The 25422-nt window shown below is 34.0% G+C and overlaps 1 protein-coding gene across 6 annotated transcripts in view; it reads left to right on the top strand.

Annotated features, from left to right (window-relative positions):
- LOC106462791 (EH domain-binding protein 1-like) overlaps positions 1-25422 on the top strand; it is a 143550-nt gene that overhangs the window by 71898 nt on the left and 46230 nt on the right. For 5 of the 6 annotated variants that reach the window (XM_013922753.2, XM_022390133.1, XM_022390135.1 and 2 more), the window contains 5 exons: positions 16006-16264; positions 17392-18384; positions 19108-19224; positions 22295-22544; positions 23371-23412. In XM_013922753.2, coding sequence (XP_013778207.1) covers positions 16006-16264; positions 17392-18384; positions 19108-19224; positions 22295-22544; positions 23371-23412 — 1661 coding nt within the window. The remainder of the gene's footprint in view (positions 1-16005; positions 16265-17391; positions 18385-19107; positions 19225-22294; positions 22545-23370; positions 23413-25422) is intronic. The other variant, XM_022390136.1, reaches the window with a different exon arrangement.

Here is a 25422-nt window from a genome sequence, read left to right as displayed (position 1 = left end):
TAACCCTGGCCCACGGTTTCACCTGATTTGTCACCAATTGAGCATGTCTGGGATGAAATGGAAAGGCGTTTACGTCGTCTACCAAATCAGCCAATAACGTTGGCGGATCTGGGCACGGCATTAACCAACATCTGGAAAAACATTCCACAGGCCTTTTTGAACAACTTAGTGTCATCAATGAGGCGCTGTTGTCAAGCATGTGTGGATGCAAATGGTGGGCACACAGGATATTAGCCCCGTTTTCCTTTTGAATACCAGCGTCTTTCAAATGCCCTAAAATTACGTTTGGTGACATTAACATTAATTTACTATGAAATTTTGTAACCAATGCATTTGTTAACAATACTGCAAAATTAAAATTGTATTTGTTAGATTTTTCTTGATTTTTTCATATTTTAACTGATGCACAGTTTCTTTTTTCCGCTAGTATATTTTTGAACTGATATTCTACATTCTGGTTACAACCTTGCACTTGGATGTTTGCAAACTTTCTGTGTAGTTTTTGTTTCTTTGTGCATTCTAAAATATTAACATCAATGTTAAGGGACCATATTACTCCTTTTTTCATATTTGAAAGAGTGGGGTGTTTTTGATGATGTAAAATTACAAACTTTTTATGAACTCAAAGGTAATGAGTTAGAGAATTATTTTAGAAAAGATGAAACGTGATCTTCACGAAGTATTGGTCAAATTTTGTGAAGCGATATAAAAATCCTTACCTCTCCATATTTGTTTAACCGAATACCAGAAAGGTGTTTTTTGTTGTTGTTGTTGTTTTTTACTTGTATACTTGTAATTCTACTTTTATAATGCTTAAAACACAAAATATGAAAGTCCAATCTGACATTTGATACAAATATGTATTTTGAAATTTGAGAGTAAATAAAACATTGCGATGAGATTCTGAATTATAAGTTATATTAAGGGTACAATGTGATAGGCCTACATAATTATAGTCAAAGTCTCAGGTCGTTTTTATTCGCTGTTTTCATTATTTACTTCATTTTCGACATTGTTATCTTTTGGTATCATGTACTCCTTGCAACAATTTTCCACAGTGATTCCACACTTACAAAACCGTGTACAGTACATGTTATCAGATCTGCATGTACATGTATTGCATGAACTTGCTAAGGCTTCAAAACAGTTATATGCAATAGTTCGGAGAAGCTCCGTAGTTGCTATTTCTGTAATCCCAAAAGATAGGCATTTGCTTCTTCAGTAACTTCCCAGCCGAACTTCGCTACATCTACTGCTCGTGTGTCTGTTTCCAGGTCATTGTTTGCATATAGTCTCTTTTCAGATGTTTTAAAGTAGCTTAATCTGTTGGAGGTAATGTCTGTATATTACATGTGCTCTCATGTCTTGTGAATATTTGGTATTACAGGGCTTTCATTGTTGTAGGCGTTTGATATTCGTTCCTGAAGTTGAAAAAATTGTTGCCACTTGAAATTAGATATTATTTTCAAGATGAAGGATTCCAAAAAACTTAGATCGTAATATTTTTTTTCTGCAAATGAAAAGCTGATAGTTTGTCTTTGCTGTATAAGAGAGTCTAATGTCACATCCAGAAAATGCGTGCATGACTAACAGTTCTCTCCATTTCTTCCCAAGTTTTCCAACTGATGCATTTATATTAATAATTTTCCCATTGGTCAAGCTTTTCATTCCAATTATCACTGCTGACTTCCATTTCCAGCAGAAACACATTAGTAAGACCAATACTTCTGTGTCATTACATGCTACTAACAGTTTTCTTATTTTTGTGTATGGCAAGCGTGACATAACTGATGATACTGATGTCTGCCTTTTCATTACCAACTCCCTCGATGGGTCAGCGGTAAGTTTGCGTAGTTAAAACGCTAAAATCCGGGGTTCGATTCTCACTGGACGCAATGCAGACAGTCCATTATGTAGCTTTGCACTAAGAAAACAACAACTTCATGAGTAAATATATCTTATACTACTATGATCTTGTATATATGATTTGTTTGTTTATTGGTGCAATGCTATTGAATTAGTTCTTATTGTGAGAATTTATCATGATGGCATACTTTATTGCTAAGGCCTTTTCTATACATAGTTTGTAGCCAGGTCACACTGTTCCATTGACACACTTTTCATGGTTCTGTGGTTTTATTGATCAGTCAATATATCTATTAAACACGACATACAGTGTTGCAGCAGTCCCTGTCTTTGATCAGTTGATATGGTAAAAGAGCAGATTACCATCCATAATTTCCATATCAACATTCGTTTTCGCTTCACCTAACACAGCTAGCTTTACCACAAGTGATGATTCATTACTTTTCGTCGTGTGTCTGTAATGAGCAAAGAATGAGAGCCAATTTATATCAGAACAGTTTCTTGTGGGTGAGGTTCCTTTTGTTACAGGTGACAAGCATATGCCCATGGAGTTTCTGCTTGTCAGAGAGACTTTTTCCCAACTCTAACGCTTTTTTGTGTTCTTTCCATAGTTGACTGTATTTGTTTAAAGTGGCTTGTAAAACTCATAAGGCAAACTAGCTCTAAATTTCACAGCCTTATGTTCTCCCATCTCTGCTACATTATGCACGTTCACCCTGTTACTAACAATGCGAATATTGACTATATTAACTATCAGGTCCAGTTAGCTTGTTAATATATTTGATGTTTTACTTTAACTCTTCCCTTAACTTCTGTCTGTTCTCACTATCTAGTTTCTTTCTGTTTTATAATATTTTCGCTTGTAATTCTTTTTATCGCAGTCATAATTGACTTCTGTCAGAAAACATTTTGTCCATAACAAAAGACATATAGCAAACATGATATGATAATGCTCATCCTTAAACTTGTTTTTGCGCGAGATTAATGGCCACTAGACCATCTTTGGACTTTCCATATCAACTGTATGTCTGTTCAAGAAATTGGTCTGAATACACACTATTCCATACACCTTTGTGTCGAGACACATGCCACCTCATCATAAGTGGAGGTTCGCCATTGTCGTCAATCTCACTGCAACATACCACCAAATGTACCGACCATAATTCCAGTGACCTGCAATCATGAAATATGGGGTCATTCTCTTGATGTAACAGCCAGTTCCCTTCTCTCACACAAACGACCAGTAGGCGAGTTGCATGTCTTTTTCAACACGGCTTCTAGTTGCTTAACAACTGTCTTGCGTACAAGGACAAAATGCTCCAGAAATACTGTTACCCCATCCTTAGTGCTGTTATTGTTACTGGCCACGCCTTTCCATGCAGCATGCTAGTAATTTATTTGAAATCAGCATTTAACAACTATTCTAATCCAAGTCTATGTAATATGATTCGGTGTCTGTCTGTCACATAACTCCTCCTAAATCGCTGGTCACACCGACTTCTAAATGGTACCAAACAAATTGTCTCGGTCCTGAGATTTGCACAAAAGTTAAATTTTTCACCCTGCCCCTTGGGGAACCCGGGGATTTTCCGAAAACCCATTGGTCGCACCGACTTCTAAGTGGTACCAAACAAATTGTCTCGGTCCTGAGATTTGCACAAAGGTAAAATTTTTCACCCCGCCACTTGGAGAACCCGGTGATTTCCTCGAAAACCCGTTGGACTCACCAATTTCTAAATGATGCCAAACGGTCTCGCTCCCGAAGTTTGCAAACTTTTCATCCAACCCCTTAGGGAACCCGGGTATTCCGAGAAAAAACTTTTGTGTGGATTTTCTGAAAGCGGACCCCAAATTTGGCATTGATTTACATTAGAGCACGTAAATAAGTAAGCCGACTAATTACCGTTCGTAACTTGGTTGAATAAATTAAACTTGTATTATAGCGGCAATGATCATTAAACTGCAAAATAGTAGTTAAAGCATTAAATTTGCATTATAGCGGCACTGTAAATGTGGGTTCACTAGTCCTTTAATAAGATTACCAATGCAGCTTAGAAAAGATATGATTGTAAATATACTGCTTTGTCAAAGCACAAAGTTCTTTCACCTATTTGGTTCAGACCACTTGATTTTTGTAGCAGTTTTGTACAGTAACATAACACCTACTGGGTAGATGTACTTCTGTCTATGCTAATATTTCAAAATGTTCAAGAGTGCTAGGTTGTCACCCATCAGAATCTCGCTCAGTTCATATCAAAGAAGAAGAAGAAAACATTTTGCTAGATTCTGCCAAACTTTGTCACTTGGCAACCGAACTGCATAATTGAGATAGCAGCATAATTATATAATTGGACACCTTCACATGCATAAAATATGGGTATACGTAATACTACATAGAGATATTTGTATTGTGGTGGTCAGTTCGATACATAGTCGATATAGTACAAATTAGCTATGAAAAAATAAAAAAAGGACGTACGTGTTGCATTGCAATAAATATATGTAACACAATGAAAACACATTCACTGTGTTAGCCTTCAATGTTATGGGAGAGTAACTGAAAACATAATGGTTTCAGTTTACTAGTGTGTAATCCAATGGAAGCACTGATAATGTTTTGATTGTTGTTGTTTTTTTTTCTTACCTTTCAACATTACTAGAGTGTAAATTCATTAAAATTAGCATCCAGCATTACTCGCTCTATCACTTCTAGAATTGAATACAGTAGAACTAGTTGTGTATGTAACTGTATTAGCATCCAGCATTACTCGCTCTATCACTTCTAGAATTGAATACAGTAGAACTAGTTGTGTATGTAACTGTATTAGCATCCAACATTACTCGCTCTATCACTTCTAGAATTGAATACAGTAGAACTAGTTGTGTATGTAACTGTATTAGCATCCAGCATTACTCGCTCTATCACTTCTAGAATTGAATACAGTAGAACTAGTTGTGTATGTAACTGTATTAGCATCCAGCATTAGTCGATTGTTTACCGTGTTAAAAACGAACTACAATGATGGAGTGGAAACGTATTTTAGTTAGGGCACTTCAACATGTTACTAGATTAATTGGGCAGTGAGGACACATTTGCGGTCAATACAAGTGACTTTTTGAAAGCGATTCCATGTTATTTTCTATCAAGATTGCAAAGAAAAAACTTTATACCAAAGAAAACTTTAATATTAAATCTTGAAAGTTTGACTTTTGCTGAGAAATGAGATAATGAAACAAATGTAAGAGAGAGTGTTTCGTTACTTGTACCTTACTATATAAGTTTCTGAGAATTCACCGAAGTATTGTTTTGTCATATGTGTAATCTATCTCTTATACATATCTATACTGGACAGTTTATAAGAAGTATGTGATTATAAAGATAAATCTATTTTGAGAAAATGACGTCATCAATTGAAAGGTCGGTTGGAAATGTAGGAGGTTGATAAAAGCTGATTTTACATGTAGTGGTTTATTTATCAATTTCAATAACTTAAATTGCGAAGGAAATCGTAAATGAAATCGAGATGAAAAGGACTGAAACATCCTAACATATATATTTGTATCCGTACTTCCAAAAAAATCATCTCTTTAAAATATAACCTGTTCTCTGTGCAGTATTTTCTTGAAACATCGTGTGAGCAAGAAATATTGAATTTTGACAATTTTTCCAATAATGTTCACTTGATTTTACTATCTCTTCATCTTTCATATTTTTATTGGTTTTTAAGATAAACAGTTGGGTTGTCTTGATGAGAAGTCAGTTTTATTGTTGTTCTTGTATTACAAGTACAGATTTAGCGGTGGTGCTGCCTAGAGATACAACACTTAACGGAGGCTACTATAGAGCGCAGAACTTGTTTTGACGCTACGTTAGATGGCATCCTTAAGGCATTGATATCGACTAAGGCTCAATTGTTCTCGTGGGGCAGTGAATCGTTCGCGTTTGCAAGCGCCCTCTAGCGCGAGTTTTTATTTAAAGTGTTACGTTCTTACCTTACGCTGTTTTCTATACAGCAATCGATAATGAGAACTTATAGTTTCATCAATGCCTCAGCACTAATAAAATTAACTATTCACAAATTAAACACTTCTTCTAGAACAAAACTTACCATTATTTAAATTTATGAGAAAACAACGTCAATTCACTGAAGTTCTCTGAAGCAGTTTCTCACTAAACTGAAATGTTACTTTTTCCTTTGTTATATAATACCTTTTAGTTAGGTTTGTGTGTGTGTGTGTCGTTAATAAATTAGTGATGCATCCAATTACATGTCACTAAAACCTGGATTTCGATACCCGTGGTAGGCATAGCAGAGAAAGCCCATTGCGTGGCTTAGCGCTTAACAACAAATATACACGTATAATGTACTTTACTTACAAGTTTTACTTGTTTATGGAAACGACGTTTATTGTTGTTTTTTACACATTGGAATTTAGCTCTCAAAACATTTTATTTTGGTGTTTCTAAATTACATATAATAAATGGGGTGTTTTCAAGTTCTTATTATAGACTTAGTTTAGTGTGTATTTAAATAAAATAGGTATTGCCAAAAATTGTTCCCTGTCTCATAAGATTTTCTAATTCAAAGTCCAAAATTGAGTTATGATGCCAGATGCTAAAGTTGATAAGTGAGCTTTCGTGTCCTGATTTGCTTGAAGAGCATGACGTCAATCAATATGCAATGATGTTGTCTTATCATATTATGTGATGCCAAATGCTTAATATGATCGTCGGGTTTTACTGCATTGATTACAAACCTGCATGAATCTGTCTTACATATTGATTTGGGTTCATTATATTAATGTCGGAGTGAACTTGTTTATTGTTTGTTTAAATAGTTCTTGTAAAACCATATTGGTTACATCTGTGTATTTTAGTTTTTCGTGTAAAACCACACTAGTTACATCTGTATATTTTACTTTTTCGTTTGAAACCACAGTAGTTACATCTGTGTATTTTACTTTTTCTTGTAAAACCACACTAGGTACATCTGAGTATTTTACTTTTTCGTGTAAAACCACACTACTTACATCTGTGTATTTTACTTTTTCGTGTAAAACCACACTATTTACATCTGTGTATTTTAGTTTTTCGTGTAAAACCACACTAGGTACATCTGAGTATTTCGTTCACGTGGTTGATCTTTGAAGCACAATGGATGAGTTAAAAATAGATAAAAAAACAACGACATCAAATCCATAGAATTAAATACTTTGAAAGTGGAAGTTTTTGTACTTAAAGAATATGGTAATAAGTAAGATTAGTTTTTCTGCCATTGGTATACTTTGTACTTCTTCAGCATAAAATGATGCCCTTCCCCCACCGCCTTCCCTTAAAAAAATATAAACTCTGTTCAAACACTAGGACAGTGTAGGTTAGGAACTGTCTCGAATTCAATAAAGCTACGGACTTGAGCCATAAGCAAATATATTAGCATTGTCGGTTTGTATCGGAAAACTGTCAAGTTGTATGTGTGTGAGTGCACAACCGCCAGGGTTCTCATGATCGACTAGTGTATGTGGTGGTTTGTTCAGTGGGGGCTTTTATAATAATAATAACCTAAATGGGGCTTGTGGTTTTTCTGCTGCTTAAAATGTGTTTTAGAACAAAGTAACTTGTATTGCAACTGTACAGCAATTAACGCGTCTATTAAGCACAAACGAACTATCACTGTAGAAACTTAACAGCAAGCGTATGACGGCTGTCAATAACTTCCAACGTAAAATACCGATAAGCAGGGATTGATTACTTATTTTTAGCTTTTATTCCTTTATTTCACGTTATGTCATTGTGTCTTCACTTATGATACTATTGTGCCAAGGAACACAAATCCAACTTTGACAATTACCGAGGAGTTACAAATGACATATTACATACACACTCATTTGTGATTCGGGTCGGGCTGTAAATCCGATGATCCATGCTTGCGTCTCGTTGCCAAAAAATAAAATAAAATTATTAATAATCTCGATTTTGAGTTATTTAATGTTTATTATTGGGAAGATTAGAAGTAAGACCGGTCTTTGTAAAGTTAGCATTATTAAGTGTGTGATTACTCTATACGAGAGTCGAGGAGGTTTTGAGCTGTGTAATATATATTGTTTTATATATTGGAAATTGAAATAATGTGATATACGACAGCGTCATCACGGTGACACCCCTATTTGTTCCTGAAGAAAGAGACCAGTTTTTTTTATATATATGTTCGTTTTGTTATGATGTGAACGCCTTTTGCTGGTGAAGTGTGATTATAATTTGTCATAAACCTATTACAGTTGTCTGATAACAAATGTTAATAAATATAGTAATTTTGTATCAGTCCATGCATCTATCTTATTTTACGACCATAAATACTATAAATAGGCTGGTGAAATTTTGAAAAGCTACATTTAAATTTTTCAACACAAAATAAGAAAGTGTGTGTTACAGTATTTCAAGCACCATTTATTGTATGTCGTCCAGGTTGTTTTTTGTCCAACACATGTGTACATGTGATGCCTTCAGCTGCACTCGTAAGATATGCTGATCAATATCTCAAGCATTATTTAAAGCATCGTTCATAATAACAAATGGTTTGTTTTTCATTGTGATAAGGAGTTAGGCTTAACTTTACCAGCATATGTCGTAATTAGGTGATTAAATAAATGGATATTCTGTAGAATTAAACTACTGATTTGTGTGAAAGTTACTTAAATTGTCGCATACGCCTACATATGTAATTTATTCTGAGCCAAATTATACCCCAACTTCTTACAAATTGTATGTGTGTCATATTTCGGAAGTGCTATCCTGTTATTAGTGATTAAGCTTAAATAAGAATTTGATAAGTTGCTGAATCATATAAAGACGGTAACACAGAAATACTTGATTCTACGTTGGTTATATATCAGTATGCATTGTTGTTTGTAATGTTCCACCAATACAATGTGGCGTGCATTATTATTAATAGTAGTATTTCGTCAGTATGATGCAGTATATAATTGGCAGAAGCATTCCACCAGCATAATGCAACATGTATTAGTAGCGGAATGCAGCATGTATTAGGCAGTAGTATTCCATCAGCATAAGGCAACATGCATTAATGGCAGTAGTATTCCATCAGCATGATATGGTATATATTAGAATGACAACAGTGTTGCTCCCAGGAATGGAACAGAGTTAAAAATACTCACGAATTCTATAACAGTTTTATGTGGGGAAAAGTTATTTCTTTCGAGGAACTTGCTGTTAGCACTAACATTTACCTTATTTCAAATGGAGGACATGACATGTCACGCCCGTCTTTAATGGACTCGCTTCCTGAACTGAGCAGAAACTTCAGCGTGGTCAATCCGTTCTTTGTATCCGGTCAGCTAATAATAAGATTTAGTGTAAATACACTAGTATTCTTGAATGGTGAACGCTCTTTTGTGATTTGTTTGTAGTAGGAGCACGTGAACAGTAGTTACTAAGATGTATGTGATATCAGATTGTTGGACATATAGATCTGATAATCTATAATTCGCTGATTGAATGATAACTTTTTATCCTTTCGTAGACGTCCACGTATATATTTTGTGTTAGGGTTGAAAATTGCAAAGACTTGAAAAAAAAGAACATATTATTAGATAACAAATAAGAGAGACGGAGAGCTGTAAGTTATAATTTTGCTTAAACTGATATTTTTATACGAATTTTAACACGAAAATCTTAACAAACAATGTAATTACACCATATCGTCAATTAAATTATTGAAGCCTTTTTTACCTCACTTAGTATCTTTAGTAAATAATAGCAATAAGATAATTCTTGTTCACGATGATGGTCAGCCGAGCGTGGCCCACTGGTTTGCAGCAAGACTATGGATCTAGAGGACCACATTTTCCAGGTGACTAATGTAAGATTGTATCAGTTAAATAGCTGGTATCTATTCTCTTCTCTTTGTTCATATATAAGTAGAGTTAAAATGTTTGATTCCCCGCAGTGGACAGATTACAGATAGGCTATTGTGGAGCTTTGCATTAAGAAAACTACAACGACAATAATTGTTTTCGTTTTGTTTTTAATATGGTTTATAAAACTTCACGACTTGAATCAAAGAACATTTGATAAGTTGATTTATCTTCTCTTGTTTTCTAATGGTTTACTGAAGAGGAAGAAATTCTAAACGGGTGGAGTTCTCGTTCGACACGATCTCATGCACACAATGATACTTATGAATATTTCAAAAGGCGGTTTCTATCTTACACGGTGCTGCGTTCTGTTCCACCATGGAATTAACCGTCTAGTTGGGGGAATTAAACCTGAAGGTTCGTCTACACACCGAGGCTATTTGTCAGTGATGTCTTATTGAAAATGACAGACAAAAGTTCTTCATTTGATTGTATTCAGTCGAGTAATCTTCCCTTGAGCCATGCGTATAAAGTGAAAATGGTTCTATTTAGTGTGTGTGTAGGTCTCTTCTTACTAGAGGTATTTCGGATCGGTTAACAAAATCCAACACCAACCAATCCATGCAGAAATGTAAGGTTCAATCTACCATGGCAGATCATGAACCGACTGTGGTGTTATGGTTGGTTATCTACTTTAAAAGTGCTGGATATGAAATGTCATCTTACCAAGAAGACCATAAGCTATCCTGTTCATGAAATATTTGACCCAAACTTTTATCCTTCAATATCTATCAATAAGAATGTGACGAAATATCTCTACATGAAGATAAGTCAAAATTATCATATCTGGTCAAACTTCTGTAAAAAGCATAAATTCATGTTCTTTAATAGTAAATGATGTATAGCTAATTCCGTTTAGTTCATCTAAAAATACATTCTACACTGTTTTCTTGATCTTGTTTTTACCTGAAGTGTAATGGTGCATTTCGGTTCATGTAATTGAACAATTAAAACTTCATGTATGAAGATTAATTTTAATTCACCTTTGATTTCCGTAATGAGGAAACTTAAGTCTCAGTTTTCTTTATCTAATAGTATATCTTATCTTTTATGTGAGATTACATTAAATTAAAAACTTCTGTTAAAGGTTTTGACCATTATAAGGTGTCGGGTGCCAAATTCAGGGTATAGCTTTTACTTGACGCCCATGGTGCCCCGTTTTTATTGATGTCTTCTGACAAAGAATGAGAATTTTTGTGTGGGACATTTTGAAATTACTCCTTACTTAAGCTTCAAACGTTTTGAAATTTAAACTTCTATCTCTTCTGGGGCATTAGAATATGGGTTAAGTTAAAGACGTCATAGCTCTACCACTCTGTGTGTTTTTATTTCCCCAAAGATATTTTCTACCAGTTCGTGTTTTAATTCTGTACTTTTGTTTTATTTCATCCGGTTAGGCCATGTTTCTTCATGGTAAACAAAGAGTATAAGTGTTGCATGTTAATACAGATAAAAGAGCGGACTTGGGGACACGCGTATCCTTATAACCTGGCTGCTTAGACCAATTGCTTATAAGGTTCATGTTATAAATGCCAGTACCGAAGCCTTAAGTATAGAAGTGCTAGAGAACGATCCATAAAATTCATTGATAATTTGTAATGATAAATAAGTCTCACTTTAAGTCAGGTGTCGCATGTAGCCGATGTATCACCCATCAGTACTTATTATTGTGTTCGATTTAAGTACACCACAACAACCTGCTGGCAAACTTTTCCGGGCAAAAGCTACCTTTTGGATAGCATTCTGTATATAGCGCTCATAATTGCATGACTCATATTGTTATCATGTAGCGCAGCGGTATGTCCTTAATATTACACCAATATTGTCCCCCGCGTTGTATTGATAGCATGTCATATAGTAACTTGAGGTTTTAAATCTATTTGCAAATTTGTATTATAGATCATATGCATATCATAAGATGGTGGCGCCTCTTATAACCTTACATGTTTTAAGTGGAATTGGAGCGTGATACCTATTTATTCGTAAGCTTTTAAACCTAAGTCCTATTATTTTACAATTCGTGGTTTCTACATGAAACTTGTTAATCATCACCCTTTACAAGTAAAGAGATGTTTGTCCTTTAGTATACAGTTGCCACTTGTATTTTCATTCACGTGCGTTTGTACAGGAGCGAGAACATGAAGTTTGATATTTTTTACTACGACCCAGTTAATATTTTATGTTAATAGGCACAGCCAAAAAATATTATAAAATGTAAATAGCGTGGTCAGAACTTGTTAACACAAATTGTTTGAAAAATCAAAATGTATCTATCTTCATTTGTTTTATTTTTCCCTCCCTATTAACTAGTCTAAGATTTCCAACTGCCTTTACAGTATTGTATATTCTACATTATCGACAGTTAAGTGCTCCTCTCCATCATCTTTATTCGAACCATGGCCGCTCCATCATTCTGCCGCTCGAACAGTTTCTCTGTTCAGTCTAGTTATCTATGAAGGATTTTCAGTTGTTCACTTCAGGATATCGAAATACTGTGACATTAGTCTACCTCTACATTCTTAACCAAGCTTCAGAAATAACTCCCTCTCTATGATCGACGTGTTAAACACTAAGAAATTATTATGTTGATAAGGAATGCCTTTTAGCACTGGCGTATAATGCTGCTTGTAATGTGTTAGGCCATTAGGCATGTAATCTTCCTAATTTGTTTGTTTGTTTTTCGTTGAAAATCATGCTTAGAGTTCGAACTTAACTCTCAAATTTCAGTTGTTACTCAGTCAGGATGTGATTTTGTAGAATATATGCTCATGAGTTATATACTGTTATCATAAACTTAGATTATTTTTAGCACTCTGTATGACTGTAGATGTGTATATTAGATGTGTGTTGGTCTCAAATGTATGTTGTGTTATAGTGGAAAGCGTATATTAAATTTATATTTATAATATATATTTAACAGCATACACTGTAATTGGTAGGTTTTATTATTGCAAAAGGGTGTGTGTTAATCTGTATGTAGTATTTGGCATATGCTGTACTTTTTTGTTGCCTTCATTATTTTTGCATGTTATGTTATTGTAGCACGTGTAATACTTATTATTTTATTACTTTTAATCGTTTTTGTAATAACTCTGGGTAAAAAACGTGTACAAAATTTGGAATTTTAACCGAAATACAAGTCACAGTCTCGTGCCATTAAATCTTCTGATTACTATATTGGTATTCTGTTCTGTTCCTACACGTATCCCCAGGGAACAAAATACATGCTAGTATACGTGAAGCATCAGTGAGGAGTTCAGGTGTAGAACATCATCAACCAATTAGAATTCGTAGGGTTACAAGCGGAGCAGTCATTAGCTGACCCAACTACCCTCAAGGAACAGAACGCGCTGCCTGAGAGGTCCCACCAAGAAGAAAATTAGTTTCTCATGCATGTAATACTACAAGGAGCGCTGATCGCTAAACGCCTAGACGAAGGCTATTGTATGGATTGGCAGTCTGCCTGCTGCCAGTGGCGGTATTTTAATGCTTTCTACTGTCTCCAACTGATAATCTCGTGCCTTTCCTTAAACCCTCGCCGTCTTCATTTAGTTGAAACGTGATCGTTAGCTATCTAATTTTCTCCTCGACTTTGTTCCGTTTCTTTAATTTTGTGCAACTTGCTTTTAACGTTTAAATATATTACGGTTTCTGCTTGTTTAGCATCACCGTAGAACGTATCAGTTTAAATGTGATTCCTGTGGACAGTATGTTTGTTTCTTTTCATTAAGAGCACTCTTCATGGTATTGATATATGTTTGTCGTTAGGTAATTTATTCGGGTCTTTTCCGTTTGGTGCCAACCAACAAATCGTTTTGAAAATAACACCAGTAATGCAATAACAGTAAAATAATTAATAATAAATCATCATATGGTATTTATTTAGCGAATTCTGCAATATTAAACAATGTTTTTTTGAATAAATCTTCATCTTTGTTTCTATTTCTTCACATAAGTTCACAAAGATGGAGTGAAGCATTTGGCGATGAGTTCCACTTTCACGCTTATTACTGTTGGTGGGCACCAAACGGAAAAGATCCGTTTATTCTGCTGGTAAGGCTTAAGTTGTCCCGTAAATTACTCATAGAGTTATTTTATTAGCGCAATCCTGTACCTTCACTGAAAAGAGAGGTTAACAGGAGCTATGTCTTAGTTGGTCGAAAACTTTTAGTATTCATATTTTGGTGAGTGTGCTAATAATGCCTACCACCAGTTAACGTCGGGGCCGAATTCTGTTAAGTGTAACGAGTGTATGTGGCAGTTCAGTCTTTCTTCTAAATGATCTGCCCTACATAGCTTTTCAGAATACAAAACGAAAGTATTAACGTTAATTCCTACAACCCTCAAGTAGCTTTTATTGAGGAGAAGTCGACACAAACTTGGTTTCTTTTGGCATCTGTCTCATGTCTATTTTATGATTTTTCAACTTGAATCTCTCTCATGTAGATATATGTATCAATTCAGCGTTTGTTCCAAGTGTCCTAATGAAATAGTTTGGTATTAGCAATCAGGTATATATTATAATAACATATTTTTTATTTTTTTACAGTTCTCATGAATTTAGATTATGTTTGATACTTTATCTAACGTTATAATGAAGTTTTACAAGAGTTTCTGTTTCCATTATTTTACACTTCTCTGGACGGTCTTCAAATATATTGTCTTTGATATATAAATAAACGTTTTATAAAATTTGTTTCTATGTCTATTTCATAAATACGACAAATTCTAACTTGACTACAGTTTAAACAGTTGAGGGTTTATTTTCTGACAGTTCACACCTCTCAGTCCAGCAAGGTTTACAGTATGAAGTCAGTTTTTAGTGACGTGTTTAGAAACCCAAATTATTACTTGCAATTATAAGAGTGTGGTGTAATTATAGTAATTGTTCGGTGTCTGCGGTAACCGTTAAGAGTCTGTTAATGGGCACATCTTAAACACTCGGTTTTATGATGACATTTATTTATTTCTTGGACAGAACACCATTTTTACATCATGAAAAGTATACTTCGTGATGTACTTCTCTTGTGGCAACAAGAACTATACTTTTTTTCAGTGTGTACACGAATCATAAGGACTAACTTCACTGAGATCAGCTTGTATATCCCGACTGGGATCAGCTTGTACATCCCGACTGAGATCAAATTGTACATCCCGACTGAGATCAGCTTGTACATTCCGACTGAGATCAGCTTGTACATCCCGACTGAGATAAAATTGTACATCCCGACTGATATCAGCTTGTACATCCCGACTGATATCAGCTTGTACATCCCGACTGAGATCAGCTTGCACATCCCGACTGATATCAGCTTGTACATCCTGACTGAGATCAGCTTGTATATCCCGACCCTTCGGTTGTAATCATTATGCGACATTGGATGTTGAAAACTTCGTCATTATTAGTGACTAAAATATACATAATTTAGCACATTTTAACTTTTCGTCGTTCTTTCTGTGATTTGTTCCGGAGGGGACAAGCTGTTAAACTTAACCTGTTGTTTGTAGACATGATGTTTAATACACTTCACCCTCGTTGCGCTGATTTGTAGATACACTTGTAGTTTTGGTGAAGTTTCGGTACATTTTATCCTGGTTGTGCTGTCGTTTTGATACACTTCACCCTGATTGTGCTTTCGTTTTAGTAGATCTGGTTGCACTTCTTAAGAAGTATTTAATATGAAAGGCTCACTTCTGTTCACAGCTATGTGACTTTATATAATGACCATGTAGAACTTGTAGGGTACACTTTCACGTAATTATTGTGATAAAAGACGTATACTTTGTAATTATTGGGTTTTAACATTGCTTTCATTTGTAGTTACTAGCTTGTTAAAAACCGACTAAGAAATGTATCTTCGTTTTTTTTTCTAATGGATAAGTAAATAAGGTTTAAAATATTTCGAAACTGTGCGTTCACGTCGGCATTAGATCTCTTCGTAAAAGTTTAATAGACAAAAATCGTTTTTACAAGCATTGTCACAGATTAATCAGTGTGCATTGATTCGTTTCAAGACTAAAACGCTAGCATAATCAGTTTTTCATTTCTAGAAATGTCATTATGTGGAAAGCGCCACCTAGCGACTTAGTTACAAATTTCAATTTCTCAGGTGAACTGAAAGTTTTGAATTATAATTACATTTTAAAATATCATGATTTATACCTAGCAAATGTACAGTGTGGTTATGTCTACTTTTTTATATATAGAAAGGATACCGACGTAGATAAAGACAATTCCCAAAGCCAAGAACGAGGTCCTGACTCGGGTACCGCGATGAGGCCTAGTGAAGACTTATTGACGTGGTGTAAAGATGTAACTAAAAGTTTCCGAGGAGTTAAAGTAACCAACATGACTACTTCTTGGAGAAACGGCATGGCCTTCTGTGCAGTAATACACCATTTTCGTCCAGATCTGATTGATTTCTCTGCTCTTTCACCACATGATATTAAGGGAAATTGTAAAAAGGTTCGTCATTGACTGTTAAAACCCGGGAATTTTTATCTTTGTCCCATTTGTGTGAGATAAATATACAAGTCCTAGGTTTTAAAACTTTAACAATGATTCTATTAAGGGCAATAATGCGGGCTGAGCTTTTGTTTTTAGCCGCGACATATAGGCTCATAGAATTGCTCTGAGTTTTTTTTTTTTTTCATGTACAGAATTTTAGCTCATAGCTCCATCTCTTGACCGGTTTTCAGATCTACTTACAGCCGCAGCTATTGAGGATTCCCTCTTGTTCAGTATCAAGAGCAGAAATAGCTAAGTCAAAACAGGTTGATTTATTGACTTGAAGAAGCATCAAGTGTAAAATATGTTAGATGTGTTTCAAGCTGGCAGCTGTTACATTAGCTTATAAGTTCTGAAAATATAAATCATTCCATTAAAAATAGAATTCTTGCACCCATAGATTTAGATGTACAAAATAAGTATATTTATTACAAACGAAAAATTGAACTATAGTTTCCAAACTGTGTGTTGTGTCAAGTTGCTAGGGGTGTCGCAAGAGTTTCACAAAATGAAGAATAATTAATAACATAAACTCTACAAAACAAAATATTGCATGTGACAGCAGGGGTATGGCGCAGGTCAAGGTAAGTGGATTAGGGTGTTGTCAGTGAAAAAAGCTTGGAAACCACTGCCCTATTTTCTCAAGTTAACAACCTATTTACTAATAGTTTCATTTAAAGATACTGTAAAACTAACACTTTAAGTTTTTTTTTATATGTGAGACATTATGCTAGTGGAATTTACTTTGTATTTTTCACACTAAATATGTATATATTTTGGAATAATCCTGAGATGTATGACACTAGGAATCCATTTTGGAAACTCATTTATTCAACACTGGTTGAAATGGTACAGGTTTCTAATTTTCTACTATATTACACTTCCAAATTGTCAACAAGTTGGTTATTTTCAGTATATTAATACAATATATTATAAATATAAGTTTGCAATAACAATTAAATAACTTTTGTTTTAAAAGCAAACACAATATTAACTTGTTTTTAAATTTTGCCTTGATGAGTAAATCATTTTCATAAGAAGATACATATTAGTAAGTTGACATATTCTTTCCTATATCTTTCAAGGCCTTTGATGCAGCTTTTAGTTTGGGTATTCCTAGACTCATTGAACCTTCTGATATGGTGATATTGGCCGTCCCAGACAAACTTGCAGTAATGACCTACCTGTACCAACTCCGTGCTCACTTCACTGGTCAAGAAGTGAAAGTTCAGCAGATAGGTCAGACAGCCACTGACTCCACTTACACTATCCGAGAGCCTGATAGTGATGAGGACAGTTTAACACCACTTCCGTTGGTCACTTCCTCAGTGACAGACTCTTCTGGGAGTGAACTATCTAGTCTACAGAGTGCCGCAACAGATCCCAGTGCTTCAACTTCCAAACAGTCCAACAGAACTCACCATCCAGTGGGAGATACACAAGTTAATTCTAGTCAGAATTTCCAGAAATTAGTATTGGAACCTTTTCAGCAAATACCTGGTTACTCTCCTTCACAGTCTGACTCAAAAGCAGAAGAAGAAAAGGCTTACTTTGTCAAACTTACGAGCAATGACCTCATAAAATTTCACACAAATTTTACTGTGTCAAAAGATAGCTTAGCTAAAGACAAATCTCAATCCAGTGTTCAGGAACAAAAAATAACTTGTCAGGAGAAACCAAAGTTGATGACTCGTAAGCAATTAATGAATCCCTTTGACTCTGATGGAGAAGAAGAGGAAGAACTAGCAGCTCAGAATCAACCATCTGCTTTGTCTGTCACTGTAGAATGTTCTAGTTCAGCTATTGTCATTCCATCAAGCCCCACAGAGAATCAGTCTTTCGGTCGTGTGTCAACATCTGGAGAATCTGTCAAAAGACTTCAGAAAGTGAAAGATTCCATTTTGGAGCCGTCCCATTTTCCTCATATTGAGAAAAGTGCCTCTGAACCACCTGTAGTAAGATCAGCATCTTTCATGGAAGGAGAAGAATGTGTGGATGAGGTTCCTGGTCTGTTAGACTTGTCCCCTACCAAGCTGAATAGAACTCATTCACTTCCGAATAGTCAACCAATTACACATGTATGTGTTAATTTTATTGTTACTTGTATAGTCATATAAATATAATTTAAAACTTACATTTAATTCTAAAGATGTAATATGTTGCTTTATTTAAAATATGTTTACAGTATGATGGGAATTCTTACGATTGAAAGCCATCTAAGAAAGGTAATAAACAGCAGAAAAATATCTTATACCTGTATAAAAACAATGTGCATGCCTAAATTGTTCAAAGTATTATAGGTTTAGTTTTGTTTTTTAGAAAAGATTAAAGTTTCTATGTTGGTAAAATATAAGTATTTTCCTGTATTTATGAGTTAAAGAACTTACAAGTGATGTGGATTTCTGTTTACACATATTCTGGTTTTATGTATGTAAACCAGTCCACTACACATACAGATACTGTAGCAATGGGAAAACCTAATAGGTTTCTTCTTTTTTAATAGTTTACTGAGTATTGTTTGATTTATTTATACAGTGACTTTCAAACTGTAATTTTCTCTTATTATTATTGCACAATTAGTTTTTCTTAACTTCTTTTTCCTTTATTTTTTGCAAAGTGATTGTAAAAAGATTTTGTAATATTGTACTGTAATTATTGAACTGTTACTTTTTTTTTACTATCTGCATTGTGTTTATAACATTGTTATTTTTGTTCTATTTGTACAGTGAATAAAAAACTGTTACTTTCTGCTATACCTGCATAGAGTTTTTAAAATTGTATAATATATTGTATTTGTTCAGCGTCAACTGTCAAGGCAGGAAGAACTGAAAGAACGTGCTCGTCAGTTGCTTGAGCAAGCGAGACGAGAAGCAGCTGCGAAAGCAGCTCTAAAAAAGTCATCCAACCAGCTTGATGAGGCAAGGATGCTCTTCCTTAGGATTAATGATATGGTTAACTCTCACAGCTCTGTTTCTTTAAGGTTTTAAATGATGCAGTCATGTGAACTTAAATGTGCACTTCTGTCTCTCTTTGATGAATGTGACTGTATTTGTGTTATATTTGGTTTATCTACATTAATGTGTTTGATAAATACAGACATTCAGTAGACATGATATGAATACATTTTAAATCTAATAATATTTTGATTGTCAGAAATATTGAGGTATATGTTATGTCATTGTTACATTACAGGATAATCTACTACTATACTCATGTCACTTTTAAAATTATCAGCTTGATGTTGTGCAATTTTTTTCATCTTAACCACTCACCTTACAATCTTAATTAAAAGTTTGTTGTGCAGTACAAGTAAGAAACATTTCATAACTACTAATAGAGTATGTGATTTTCAGTGAGATTTTTTTGTATGAAATTGCTGTTTTTGAAGTGAAGGAGAATGCTGTTCCCATTGTTAAAATAATTATAAATTTTGACGTCTTTGTTAAAAGAATCATCCAAGTGGAGGAAAGTATCAAGAAGGAAATTTTACTGATTCAGTCTTAAGTGAGGCATGTGTATATAGTTATTGATTCTTCCTGTTAAAGAAATTTTCTCCATCAGTCATTGTTAACATTGATTTTATGCAAAGTAACTGTTAAATCTTAATTTTGATTTAATTAGTAACTGATCAATGAGGTCATTATATTTAGAGCATATATTTTATATATATGTGTATAAATAGTTCTAATAGTATGTTGGTGTGCACGTGCTTTGTAGTTACTATGAGAAAACCTATACACTAGATAGGTGAAGTGAAGAAAAAGTGTCATTGATATAGGTCCAGCCTATCTCTCTTTGGTTAACTTGTGTTCAGGGTTACTGATGAGGAGTGAAATTCTCCTAAACTAGTATAACCCAATAACACACGTTGATCAAAGTGTAGATTGAACTGGATTTGAATAAATCTTCAAGAGAAAGGGAGGAGGTTTGGAATGTGAGAACTATTAAGGTTGGAAATTTTTACATTGTGGAAATTTTTGAATGTTTTTTTTTCTACTCAAAGGTTGTATCAGAATTTTAAGGGTAACTGCCTACCCACAACTGGTTGAGACGTTGTAGGTGTAAGCACTTAGCTCCATACCCTTAATTGATTATTTTCATTACAGCTGACTAGTTTAACATCAGCATTTGGATTTTGTCTGATAGATGGAATATCTTCAATGCATTTGGGTGCTATGATCACAGGCATTATCTGTTATGACTTCAAGTTGACAAATAGGACTGACAATGGCAATATTTACTTAATTTTACTGCAATGCTTGTTTTATATTAAATTCATTATTATAAATAAACTTAGTATTCCAAAAATTGTTTAATTTCGAAGTCTAAGTTCAAGAGAGGTATAACATGGGAAAGCTGAGACTAACTTCAAGTAGCTGGGCTTGTCTTTCATAACATGGGAAAGCTGAGACAAGCCCAGCTACTTGAAGCTAGTCTTTCATAACATGAGAAAGCTGAGACAAGCCCAGCTACTTGAAGTTAGTCTTTCATAACATGGGAAATCTGAGACAAGCCCAGCTACTTGAAGTTAGTCTTTCTGTCCCAGTATACTGAACAAAATTATATTTACAAAGTTAGCTACTTATAAACCAAGAATAATCTTGAGTAACTAACAACCTATAATTTCTCATAAGGTATTTTCCATAATTGAGAGTTTATTTTTTAAAGTATTTTCGTATTTATTATGAAAAAGAATAAAGAGTTTTTTAATTGCCAATCCTTATATCTATTAACTTTCAGTTTATTTATGAATACTAAAACATTATCCATAAAATCATTACTATTGTTACATACTGTTAAAAACCTTTTTCATTGAGATCTAATTATACCTATTATCAGTATAAACATCATAACACTATTGGGGGTGGATAGACAAAGGATGGGAAAATTAAATTCCCTCCTTTTATCGAAAATAGTCAAATGTGCTCTTCCTTCTACAAGATTATATTCTAAATCTAAATAATTTGCATGAACATCATTATTGTTGCTTCTTTCTTAATTATCTTCCATGACTGCTGGCTAGTTTAACATCAGTGTTTGGATTCTGTCTAATAGATGGAATATCCCCAATACATTTTGGTGCTATGACCACAAGCATTTTCCATTATGATTTCAAGTTGACAACTAGGACCAACAACTGGTTATTTAAATCAGATAATATGTAAGGCTATCTACATAGATTACTAGGACTTGGCAAATCCCTCAATTTTGAGACTTATCTTAAATTATTTCTGTAATTAACCAATATAAGGTTGTCATGTGACTATAATAACAAACTGTGAGTGGACCATTATCACCATATTCTGTTTGTTGTATTAATCTCAAGTAAAGAATGTAAATATTAATCTGGTGGTCTCTTTTAAGTTTTTTCCATAACTGTGAAACTAAAGTTTTTCAAAAATTCTTCAACAAAAAAATAAAAATTATTATTAACTTTTCAAATATTTGGTATTTCAAGTGAAGGTCCTGTTACTGAGTGCATTTAGTTCTTTGAAGACTTGTCTTTAGTCATTATTCTATTTATAAAAATGAATGCAATGGTTTACCTACAGTCCTAACATTTGTGACAAAAATTTTGCTATATTGCTACAGTGTTTTCCACATTCCTCTTAATTTGCCCATTACAGATTTCAAGTTAATTGTGTTTGTTTAACCAGAAACCTTCTGGGCATGACTTGTGGCAGACAAAAGATAATTTATTTGTTGTTAAGCAAAAAGCTGCACTGTGGGCAATAGTACTGTGACAACCACAGGGATTAAACCTAAATTATAGTGTTATGAATCATTTACCTTATTGCTGAAGCACCAGAGGACAACAAAACAGAGATCTGAAAACATGCTTTTTTCTGTTCCTCTAGTAAAATGTGATTTTTATCACAGGTATTAGACCTCATGACTTTCATTGCTTTGCCAGCTTTCAGTGATTAACACCATAATAAATTACATACTTAATTTGATTTTAAAAGAAGTAATTTTCATATTCCACAGCAAGAAGATGAAAGACAGAAACAGCTGAGAGAACGTGCCAGGAAACTTATAGCTGAAGCCAGACAGGGAATCAACAAACCCAGCTTGGATAGTTTCCCTGTTGCACCTCAGATGTCTGGGAACAACAACAATGAAAACAGCAGTAACAACACTCATATTGTTACTAACAACAACATCAACAGTTCAAATCTTCCAACTAACGTGACAGGAAAAAATACTGTTCCAATGACACCAGGAAAACCTGGATCAAGTGTGTGTTTTTTTTTCCATCATACATTTCATTCTTTGTATTTTGATACAGCTAATTGTCAACAATAATATAACAAATGGTTATCAACCTTATAGTGGTGTTTTTATTGCATTGCAGATGTTACATCCATACACTTAAAAAGTCTTTCACCTATTCATTTTAGAAAGTGTGTTTGAAATTTTCTTTTTTCCAGCTTCTCCAACATCCAAAATAACAAGCATACCCTATTTATCAGTATATTTTATGGCAGCAGTATTTTTTTATTTCTACAAAACCAAAATACTTCTGTAAATAGTACATGTTTAAAAATTAATACCTATTGTTGAATTGGGTAACACTTGTAGCATTATGAAATGTACCAGTAAAAGAAAAAAATATTTTTTTTTAAAGGTTGATACACTAATTTAAATTAAAAATTTATATGGACAGGTGGTTAATCCAGTTTATAATTCAGATTTACATGGGCATGTGTTTTAACCTGTTTTACTTACATTGACTTGTGATTTACTCATATATGATATCAACTTTACATTAATTTATGATGTATCCATTTGACAGTTGAAATATGCATGGACACTTGGACTATTCATTTTATAATTTGTTTTTAAATTTACTAAGTTTGAAACAGTGTTTTATGTTCAAATGGGTTCATTTGTTTTTGGCTATGTTTAATATCAGTGCATGGTTATGTTTCTCCTTTATGTTAATTGTTTTTTGCTTTTAGAGTTATAATTTTTGGTTCTGATCCTGCACAAATTTTGTGTTTGTTTTACATCCTATATTTGTGCATGCAAACCTTAACCTGTTTCCCCAAATTGTTTATTAGGAATTCGTCACTTCAAGTTCTACCAGATCAAAAAACAACATGGTGAGCATTTTGTTGTTTCTTAAGTTATTAATTTGTTCATTCACAATTCATAAGTAGCTTATATTGTTAGTTTAAGTTCATAACCAAAACAAACTTAAAAATTGCTGTCAAAGGCAATAAATGTATGGGGGCCCATCTTTTGTAGTTATACCACTGTGCATATCAGAAATTGTGCAAATTAACAGAACCTACAGTTAGTACTCCATATTACTCATGATCCAGCTTAACAGAACCTACAATTAGTATATCTATATTACTCATCATCCAACTTAATTAAACCTACAGCTAGTAACTCCATAATACTCATCATCCAACTTAATTAAACCTACAGCTAGTAACTCCATATTACTCATCATCCAGCTTAACAGAACCTACAATGAGTAACTCCATAATACTCATCGTCTAACTTAACAGAACCTACAACTAGTGACTCCTTGGTCTTCATCATCCAGCTTAACAAATCCTACAACTAGTAACTCTGTATTACTCATCATCCAACTTAACAGAACCTACAACTAGTAATGCCATATTACTCATCATCCAGCTTAACAAAACCTACAGCTAGTAACTCCGTATTACTCATCATCCAGCTTAGCAAAACCTACAGCTAGTAACTCCATATTATTATTCATCCAGTTTAACAAAATCTACAGCTGGTAACTCCATATTATTATTGACCCAGCTTAGCAAAACCTACAAATAGTAACTCTGTATTACTCATCATCCAGTTTAACAGAACCTACAGCTAGTCACTCCGTATTACTCATGATCCAGCTTAACAAAACCTACAGCTAGTAACTCCATATTATTATTCATCCAGCTTAACAAAACCTACAGCTAGTTACTCCATAATATTCATAATCCAGCTTAACAAAACCTACTGCTAGTAACTCCATATTATTATTCATCCAGTTTAACAAAATCTACAGCTAGTAACTCTGTGTTACTCATCATCCAGCTTAACAAAATCTCCAGTTAGTAACTCCATAATACTCATAATCCAGCTTAACCAAACCTACAGCTAGTGAGTCCATATTACTCATCATCCAACATAACAAAACCTACAGCTAGTAACTCCATATTACTCACCATCCAGCTTAACAAAACCTACAGCAAGTAACTCCATATTACTCATCATCCAGTTTAACAAAACTTACATTTAGTAACCCCATATTAATCATCATCCACCTCAACTAAACCTACAACTAGTGACTCCATGGTCCTCATCATCCAACATAACAGAACCTACAATTAGTATATCTTTATTACTCATCATCCAGCTTAATTAAACCTACAGCTAGTAACTCCATATTACTTATCATCCAGCTGAACAGAACCTACAATGAGTAACTCCATATTACTCATCATCCAGCTTAACAGAACCTACAACTAGCAACTCCATATTACTCATCATCCAGCTTAACAACACCTACAGCTAGTAACTCCACATTATTCATCATCCAGCTTAACAAAACCTACAGCTAGTAACTCCGTATTACTCGTCATCCAGCTTAACAAAACTTACAACTAGTAACTCCATATTACTCATCATCCAGCTTAACAAAACTTACATTTAGTAACCCCATATTAATCATCATCCACCTCAACTAAACCTACAACTAGTGACTCCTTGGTCCTCATCATCCAACTTAACAGAACCTACAATTAGTATATCTATATTACTCATCATCCAGCTTAGCAAAACCTACAGCTAGTAACTCCATATTATTATTGATCCAGTTTAAACAAAATCTACAGCTAGTAACTCCATATTATTCATCATCCAGTTTAACAAAATCTACAGCTAGTAACTCCATATTCTTATTCATCTAGTTTAACAAAATCTACAGCTGGTTACTACGTATTATTATTCATCCAGCTTAACAGAACCTGTAGCTAGTAACTCCGTATTACTCAATATCCAGTTTAACAAAACCTACAGCTATTAATTCCATAATATTCATAATCCAGCTTAACAAAACCTACAGCTAGTAACTCCATATTATTATT

This window comes from Limulus polyphemus, unplaced genomic scaffold (assembly GCF_000517525.1).
Source record: "Limulus polyphemus unplaced genomic scaffold, Limulus_polyphemus-2.1.2 Scaffold1253, whole genome shotgun sequence".
NCBI classification, from domain to species: domain Eukaryota; kingdom Metazoa; phylum Arthropoda; class Merostomata; order Xiphosura; family Limulidae; genus Limulus; species Limulus polyphemus.
Note: the sequence above shows the minus strand (reverse complement) of the source record. Positions and strands in the feature narration are given on the sequence as shown.